At 42.8% G+C, this 9,346-nt stretch overlaps 2 protein-coding genes across 2 annotated transcripts; one reads left to right on the top strand and one right to left on the bottom strand.

The window, feature by feature from the left end:
- The first annotated feature begins 446 nt into the window (after positions 1-446).
- On the top strand, positions 447-3,724 carry tomm20b (translocase of outer mitochondrial membrane 20b). The gene is made up of 5 exons (XM_041933694.1): positions 447-683; positions 1,895-1,941; positions 2,451-2,532; positions 2,683-2,825; positions 3,088-3,724. The coding sequence occupies exons 1-5, from the start codon at positions 560-562 to the stop codon at positions 3,130-3,132; spliced, it is 441 nt and encodes a 146-aa protein (XP_041789628.1). The 5' UTR covers positions 447-559; the 3' UTR covers positions 3,133-3,724.
- A 616-nt stretch (positions 3,725-4,340) lies between these two features.
- rbm34 (RNA binding motif protein 34) lies at positions 4,341-9,342 on the bottom strand. Its single transcript, XM_041933942.1, has 11 exons — positions 9,146-9,342; positions 8,052-8,211; positions 7,744-7,877; positions 7,248-7,458; positions 7,047-7,106; positions 6,566-6,609; positions 6,373-6,456; positions 6,212-6,275; positions 6,084-6,126; positions 5,870-5,988; positions 4,341-5,007 (listed from the first exon to the last, which is right to left on the bottom strand). The coding sequence occupies exons 1-11, from the start codon at positions 9,166-9,168 to the stop codon at positions 4,645-4,647; spliced, it is 1,305 nt and encodes a 434-aa protein (XP_041789876.1). The 5' UTR covers positions 9,169-9,342; the 3' UTR covers positions 4,341-4,644.
- Between the last annotated feature and the right edge of the window lie 4 nt (positions 9,343-9,346).

The following is a 9,346-nucleotide window of genomic DNA, read 5'->3' as shown; positions in this document are numbered from 1 at the left end:
AACATTTGTCAGTGGGGTGGGGTTATATGGAGAAATAAACTCAGTACTTTTAAATCCTGGCCCTGGCTCTGGCTAGAAGTCATAAACAATTATAGTGAGAAATTAGAAAAATAAGAAATTAATTAGGCAGTCAATAATACACACGTGTGCGTATGTGGGTCTGTGAAATACAAATATTTGCTAAGAAATTAAACAGGCACGTGACTTGCAGGCACAAAAACAGTAAATAGCCCGTGCGGCAGTTAGACAAAATAAAACCGAAAGGATCATAAACATGATAAAATATTCAGTTTAGAAAACCTTTCAAATCACTGACTCTTGTTCAGGCATTCAACCATTGGCTCATTTGCACTTCCTTTTCACTGTGAAGGTATTTTTAATCCTTCACATTTCAGACAGGCATCCAACAGACGGCTACAAGCTGTCAAACGGCGGGGGCCTTATGGGTCCTTCCTGCCTTGAGCCGCTGCGCCAACCTCCTCACATAAACCGACCGCTGGAGGAAAAAAACGATAAATTAACACGAAATCCTCCCCAAACCGACCGGGTCCCGGGAGTTATGATGGGCGGTAAGACTAGCGCGCTAGCCGCGGGGGTGTGCGGGGCTCTCTTTGTCGGTTACTGCATCTATTTCGACAGGAAAAGACGGAGTGACCCCAACTTCAAGAACAGGCTGCGAGAACGTGAGTGTTGACCTCCTATTCCTCCTCTTCCTCACCTTCATCATCCCAGCTGCTCGGATCCGGTCCGGTGTGGTTCCATTCGGTTCCGTTTGGTTCAGCCTGCCGCCTACCTGCCGGTTTAGGCTGTCGCAGTCTTAGCTTGTCCCGGTACAGCCTGTTTTGGCTTGTTAGATGAGGCTTTCACGCCGAACTCCGTTCAGTGCTCTTATCTGTTAATGTCCTGTCATTTAATGATCAAATAACATACTTTGCAGTGCGTACTTAAGAACTTACTCGAGTCCACAAGTTCTTCTGGTTAATTCGGTTTATAGTCGACCAACCAAGAAACGCCAGTTCAAAGGGACTGCAGCATTTTTTAGGCTGTTCTCATCTCCTGCTCCAGAAAACTTTTATTTATCACATTAGCTTCTCTAGCATCCACACACAGTGCTCTCTGATGAAGTGGGTCTGTCATCAGATCATGCTCCTACATATTGTTAAAATGCACCAATGCCATTATCTGTCTGGTATTCACCATGTAGATATTAGCGAGGTTGTGTTAAACTTACAGATTTTTTTTAATGGAGTTCAGAGGGAGTTTGCTTATGTTTTTTAATCCTGTTTATTCAGGTTGGATTTGCTAATTACAAACTCTCATGCTGTCACAACCCTAGCCTTGCGTAAGGGCGTCACAGCACACCAGCAACACAGACTCATTCATAAAGCTGTTACCCAACAACACAGTCAGCATCACTGACCTGCCAGCTGGGCTTTCAGCCAGATGGAGCTTATAGTGTTACTTAGTGAAAGGTGACAGTTCAGTCTTTTGCCACTGTGGGCAGAGGACCAGCCAGCTTCTGAAGAAAGAAAACTAGTCTCATGAAGTCTATTACTTTATTCAGAGACTCCTGTTTCTGAAGGGTTAATGCTTTTTTGAAGAGGTATCCATTTGTTGTTTTGACTGTCAAAGTAGGTGCCTCTTATACAAGAACAGACTAACAGTCAGAGACACCACTCATACAACTCATTTGCGAACGATTGAATGCCCTAAAGCATACAACTTTAACTTAAAAGGAATAGTTTACAGCACGTTGAAAACTGAAGCTTGTGTTTGTAAAGGAGTTGTGTGCTACAGCTGTTTGTTGGGGAATCAGGGGTGGTTTCCATTTAGTAAAAGAGTGATCGTTTGGACTCTGATTCTATCTGGTGTTTGTTTTGTGTCTTTGTTGCAGGGAGGAGAAAGCAGAAGGCAGCCAAAGAGAGGGCGGGCCTGGCAAAGGTGAGTCTCTTTATCTTGGTGCTAAAAACTTCATGACACTGCGCTGTTACACTATGCACACACATCAGTTTTTAACATAAAGTACACTGATTTGTTCTGAATAAGATATCAAAAATGTAATAAAGTTGTACTGGATGAAATAACAGGCACCATACAATCCTCCCCAAGATTTCCAAGTATTATGGTTATCAATGACATTTTGGTCTAGCTATTCTCTTAACAATCCTGTTCTCACCATGTAATAACTTTAATACAGTATACCAGATAACAATCTTTGACTTGAATGGACAGTAATATTTTCAGGCTTTTATTTTAAAGGCAGCGCCTCTTCACTTCCTGTATTTTTCTGACAGTTTGCAGATTAATGGCAAAGGGCATAAAAATGCAGCATGTAAAGATGCAAATGAAAGAATAGCTTTAGCAGTCACCCACTAGACATGTTTATTTTGCAGAGGACTTTCAAAAAAACAGATCTACTTCCTGGTGGCTGAATGTTGTTTGTCCTGTAGCTCCCAGACCTGAAGGATGCTGAAGCGGTGCAGAAGTTCTTCCTGGAGGAGATCCAGCTGGGGGAGGAGTTGCTGGCTCAGGGTATCACCTTCACACCTTGTTTTTATTTACTCTCATTTTCAGTCATATGATTTTATCAGTCTAGCCAGCAGTGAACATTCTATTGAAGTCCTGCTGTTGGTTTCAGCGGCGTCTCTAAGTGTCCTCATGGCTTTGTACTTGACTCCACAGGAGACTATGAGAAAGGTGTGGACCACCTGACCAACGCCATTGCGGTGTGTGGTCAGCCTCAGCAGCTCCTGCAGGTGCTGCAGCAGACTCTGCCACCGCCTGTCTTCCAGATGCTGCTCACCAAACTGCCCAGCATCAGCCAGGTAAACACCTTGTTATTGATTCTGTATTTGGATCCCAATCAGCTTCAAACGCTGCAAGATCTATTTTTTCTAACTGGTCAGTACTACTCAGCCAGGTAGCCTCACTATCACCCTGACTGGTCATCCAGGTCGCCCAAACACCTGTCCAGAATCTTCCTATCTATCTTCATCCTGATTGGTTACTTCCACTCTCTCCTTTCATGTGTTGTCTTACATTAAAATGAAACCGCAGAGCTCTGACTGTTTTCTGCTCTTCCTGCAGCGCATTGTGAGTGCACAGAGTTTGAGCGAGGATGATATAGAATGAGAGATCGAGAGATCGCCTCCCCCTCTTCCTCCTCATGTGGACTTCTCCCTCTATTACAACCTGCCAACGCCTCGGCCTCCATCACTCCGGCCGACGTCCTCCACTTCCCATCAAGGCATCCTAAAGGGAATTAGTTTTTTATTCCTGGTTCATCCAAGACAGTAGTTTTTTTTGTTTTGTTTTTTTACTTAAATTACCCATTTTGGGGTATTAAGAGTAACTCAATCACAAAGCCCAGAGAAATACAAGAGCCCGTCCCTGTTCCACCATCATTAGGTATGTACTAATTAACTGGACTGGGTGAAAACATCAATCAGCTCCTTCCTTCAGGGTGGTGAAGCACACATCCTGACAGCATTATGAACCAGGTTTACACTGTCTGACATGTTGTCAACCATCTTCATGGATATCAATAGTAGAAAGTTACAGGAATCTTCTCTCTGCTCGGAGGCTTCAGTATTTATTGTTTTGTTATCAGTCGTCTTTCTGTTTGGTCTAGACTTGCAAACACTTTTTAAAAAGTGATGAAATATTTTGTTCATTTTAAAGAGGACGGCCCTCTTTAGGAAAAAAATAAAGAAAATGTGAATGATCTCTGAAGTTGTTCTGAGTTTATTTTGAAAGTGGTCTGGGCTGGATCAGCAGGTACGAGGTCCTGCGGTGTAGACCCACAACAAGTCAACGCCAAGTTGCTTTCTAGTTGGAAACATTAGTAAAATAAGCCAACAATCTATGTTCCCAGTTCAATATTCTGTTAACACGGTTTAGCCCTCCTGTGTATGGGTCAAAATCCTGACCCTGGGAACAGAGACCCCTGTGATGATGATGATGACTCTCAGACAGCTCAGGTGATTGTATGAATGCCGATGGAGTCATGTGCACTGACAAAATAACACTATAGACATTACATTAGAGTTGATTTACCTTGAAGAACGAGTTTTGGCCGATGTGAGGAGTCCATATTTATGTGGTTATTTAGGCACCTCTGTATTACTCAAATTTGAGCTTCCAGAAGTTTCCCAGGCGTGATTGCAACTTGATGTGCTTTGGGAAATGTGTCCGTTTGCTTTCCTGCCGAGTGTCATGAGAAGATCGAACACTCACATCTAATGGTGAGTATGAAGCAGCCAGGAGACTGTTATCCTAGCTTAGCACAAAGACGCTGAACAAAGATGTGAGACTCAGCTTTGTTAGTTTTTAGCATTTTTTATTTAATTTTATTTTGCTCACCTGCTGTATGAGATGAGTCAAACACAACGATTTAACAGACGGGATGTAACTGGATGTACTGATTTTCACAGAGACTTTCAGCTTTGTTGCCCAGAGAAGCAGAATCAGGTTTCCTGAGTAAAACTCAGAACCGCCTGAAGATCTGGAACATTGATCGATGTAAACCTGCTGCCTGGAACAATCCTTTGCCGTTGTCAACAATGTGTGATTAGAACAGCAAAAGCTAGAACACTGAAAGTGTCCTCAAACACTTCTAAAGCTTTAATTTGAGTCAAATGTTGATCAGATATGTACAGTCTTGCTGGGCCTCAGTTTCTTCTTCAGTCCTTTCTTTTTAGTCTTTTTGCTTGGATCCACTGTCTCTCCTTTGAAGGAGCTGGAGCTGATGGTCGACCTCTGCTGAATTCCAAAGGATTTCTTTTGAGACTTGAAACCACCTCGACTGCCTCCTATCTCCCGACCTTGGCCCTTTATGGGACCCTTCCTAGAACCCTTCATAGGGCCTCTGTGGGCCCTCGCTCCGGTTCCTTTGCTGTCAGTTTTATTCTTCTGCTTCTCCCTCTTCACCGACCTCTTCACCCGGATGGACCTGCCGTCCAGTTTGGTGCCGTCCAGTTCCAACGCCAGCTGCACCGAGTCGGCGCTCTGCGAAGTAAAACAGGAACAAAACCATAAACTGTCACATAAATAATTAATAAACAAATGCAGCATTAACAAGTAACGGTCATCATCAAGTGTCACTGTACAAGAAAAAAATGTCACCATCATACATCATGGACTAAAGACCACACTTCATATTGAAATGCCTGTGTTTATGATGACAGTTTATTCCAGTCTGGGTACAGAGTCATTTACCCTCAACAGGAAAGTGGTTTGTTCTTCGTTCAACGAGAAGAAAAACACCACAGATGGCTGAAAGATGGAGACGATATATCTGTTGTGTTTCTACCACAGCAGAGTCTGAGTCAACAGAACCATCAGCTACAACATGGAAAATATTTATTAGCATGAACAAGCGCACTGCTGTCTGTGACATCTGATCATCTGATCAAACTGCAGACAGACGACCAAAATGTCTGATCTGCCAGAAATCCAATCCAGTCAGATCTCTGATCAGGCCTTGTGTGTGTGTCATTAAGACCTAACAAACCTGCTGAACACATTTCCTTCATCATAAAACATCTGCAGAACTGATTCAAACTGGAAGAATTTGAAACCTGCTGCTGACATCCATCCTCTTTCATAGCGTCTGTGGGAACATTTCTACATCATGGCACAATACTGCCACTGACTGTCAATCAGCAGGACCGCATGAAACCAACAGAGGCATGTGCACCCTGTTACAAGAACAAACAAACCAGAGCCCACCAATGAAAATTAACACTGTCCCATTCAGGTTTAGTTCAGTGTCTGCGCAGCTACATCCGGCCATGGTAAGGTGGGGGTCAAAGGTCACAGCACCTTGAGAACACAAGCTAAAGAGGAAAGAGAATTTGAATTGCTGTACCTCAAACAGAATGTAGCCGAATCCTTTCCCCAGTCCAGAGTTCTGGTCTCTTACCAGTCGTACAGCCTCCACTGCACCGCACTCCTCAAAATGTCGCCGAAAAGCCAGTTCATTTATCTCTACGCACACGCAAACACACACACAGAGCAGGTTAACTTCAACACAAACTGCCAAACATTAACACGCTCAACATTAACACAGCAGAGCGACTCACCAAACGAAAGATTCCCCACAAATACGGAGCGCTTGTGATCGTGCTGCAAGACAACAACAACAACGTCAGTGTTACAAAATTTCAACGGATTTTAAGTTCGTCAGGTCAACTGATGACTGCGGACTCACTGATGAGCTGTCAGTCACTCTGTCCACTCGGATGTGAAAGTCTTTCTCTATCTCCATGCCGTTCCTGCCAGCAGAGACAAACAGAGCAGCAGTTTGTTGATGCTTAAAATGAGCGGAGCAAGTCATCAAAGAGGCGGAAAATCAGCTAATGATTGTCTGACCTCTCCAACGCCTTAGCAACTCCGTCCTCATCTTTAAACACCACGTAGGCGTTCATGCTTTGCTTTTTGGGATGAACTTTGCGTCTGTGGAGTGAAAAGAAGCGCATTCATACACAGAGAGGATGACGATACCACACAGTTTAACATTTGAGGGCATTGGTGTGGTTGTTCATCAGTTTAGACAGATACGTACTGAATAACTGCAACTTTACGGGACATGGAGGGATCCTCTCTGACCTGCAGGGGACAAACACATCATGTGACTGATGGAGGACAACTTAAAGCTTCTTTAATGGCCACAAGATGCAGATGATAACAAACTCTGAATGTACTAAAGTGATGGAGAAAACCTGAACCCAATATTTCTACAAGACGTTAAAAAGTCCAGAAAGAAAATACTTGAAAATATAATTCAAGAAAATAGGAAGACTGGAAGGCTGACTAGCCTGTTAGCTGCTAGCTCAGTGGCTAATGCTACAGCAGTTCACCAGCTAACCCTGTGTTTAGTCATCACATCATCAAGCTTCTAGAGTCAAACACTTCACCAACGCGTAGATGAATTTCACTGAAACAGTCTGATTTATTTATTTATTCAGTGTTTCTGTAGCGGTGAGCAGGTACGAGCTGTCCCTGAACCTGTTCACAACAAAACTGTCTGTTTTTTCTTTTTTTACCACAGAGCGAAACCGGATGGACTCGATGGCTCCTTTATCCCTGAAGAGGCTCTGCAGGGTCTGAAAAACAAACAAACAAACAAAAAAGTTCTTTATCTTTCCAACATAATACTGAACAAACACGGATTAAATAATTAACACCTGAGTTTTTAAAAAGTGGCTGAACATCTGAACATATCCAGGGTTCTATTCTCTCTGTACCCTCTTGGTGCAGCCGATGGGCAGGTTGCCTACGAACACCGTCCTCTTCCTCTTTACCGCCTCCTCCTCCTTCCTGGCTTTCAGCCTTTGTCTCTTCATCACCCACTGTTCAACGTCGTTCTGCCCGCCTGGCTCAGGTGCTTTCCTCTTCTTCTTCACGGCTGTTTCCTGCCCTCGCTCATCCTCGTCTGCATTCTGTAAACTGACCTCCCTGAAAACAAAGAACAAAAAGATGGAGAGAAATGAGAGCAGTCGATGTTACAGAATCACATTAGGGGTAAAAAAAAGGCCACTGAAACACCATTTAAATAAAAAGAATAACAATAATCATAGTATTATGTACTCATGCAAAAAAAACAGGAGGAAAATAAAGGAAGAGGAGAAAAATGAAGTGAAAGAGGAGGCAGCAGAAAAAGAGGAAGAAGTGAAAGCTCACACAGACCCGACAGCTGTGTGGATGAGCTGATGGAGTGAGGCCTGTTTCTAAACTCATCACCTGTTTTCCAGCTTCTGGTCGGCTTCTGATTTGTCTTTAAGCGGCTTCGTCTTCTTCTTCTTCTGGCTGGACTGACCTTTGACCTCTGAAGTTTCCCTTTGCTGCTCCTTTGCTTCGGTGCTCTTCTGAACAGGCTGCATAATAATAATAAAAAAATACATTTTAAGACATGCTAAGTCTGAATGTCTGCAGATCTTTTAGATTTCCTGAAAATGGTCCCCAGTCATGTTTGTTTGATAAAAACTACAGTGAGCAGCTGTTTTAGGAAGTGACTGAACAGTGAAACTGTGTATTAGTGTGGGATTTACTTTGGGTGCAGGCTGAAACAGAAGACCTGCTGCTGGTGCTGCAGAGCTGAATAAAGTTGACAGCGATGATCCAGAGGCTGCAGAGTTCTTCTGGAACAAACTTCCAGACACCTGACCCACCACGTAGTCAGCTGACTGTTGTCCTGACGACTCCTCTCCACTGAGGACAGAAACACGGTAAAGCACACGGCAAAACACAAAGTAAAGAAGGTGCAGCACCCAGAAAACATGACAAAGCAGCTGCTCTGACGTGTGAGGATCCCCCACCTTCATACTGTTATAGCTGCTGAAATAAAGAGGGTGACACTCAACACTAAAGGCTCATTATTTTGCGATGAAAGGTAAAAACTTTGCTGTGAAACACAGCAGATATTTACCATCAGGTCTCAGAGTCTGGTTTAAGAGCAGCTTGAGTCATACAATTACTGGTTAGAGCCACAAGGTCACTTTGGGCCCCAAATAAGCACAATGTGAGCTTATTCAAATATTTATCTTTATCTGTCTAATATTTTGTATGTAGTATTGCACTGAACATGAATAAAACAATGAATAAAACCTATTTTATTACAGTATTACGACTTACAGTATAACTTTTTATATTTCTATTCTATTTTATTTATATCTCATTTTATTTTACTTTACTTTGTATTTGTATAGTCGCACATTGGGCCCGTGAGGACAACATTTCGTTCCGCTGTGTACTAAGTATATGGCTGAATGACAACAAACAAACTTGACTTAAAAAGGAAACACAACAATTATCATAGCCTTTGTTTCTATCAGTGATGCCACTGGAGTTGATTGTCCTGCACATTTATGCATTGAAAAGGTCATTTAACTTTTAAACGGATAAATGAATGCAGGCTGTTAAAGATGAGAGTTGTGAGTAACCTCAGGCTGGAGGGTGTGTGGTGGAAACGAGAGGCTGATATAAATTAACAGTTTCATGAATCAAGAAAGAGTACATTTGCTCTGCACTACGTCTGTCAGAGTGCTGCTTATCTTGAAACTGTCATACATTCATCTGTGCTCACAGAAACGACGCAGATTATCATCATTCACATTAATTTAGGAAATACAAGGTGTAAACAAACCTCGAGTCACGTGTCTTCTTCATGGTTTCTTCCAGATTATTCTAGCGTCACTTGAAGACTGACTTCCGGTTTGTCCTAAATATTGGAATAATCAATTTGTCAGGTTAATTGCAGCATTTACAGTATACGAATTTCTACGAGTTAGCCTCCAGTAACATGTGTGTTTCAGCCTCGCCACACGTTTCCCTTCGCGCACACAAT

Source organism: Chelmon rostratus, chromosome 3 (assembly GCF_017976325.1).
Source record: "Chelmon rostratus isolate fCheRos1 chromosome 3, fCheRos1.pri, whole genome shotgun sequence".
Taxonomy (NCBI): domain Eukaryota; kingdom Metazoa; phylum Chordata; class Actinopteri; order Chaetodontiformes; family Chaetodontidae; genus Chelmon; species Chelmon rostratus.
Note: the sequence above shows the minus strand (reverse complement) of the source record. Positions and strands in the feature narration are given on the sequence as shown.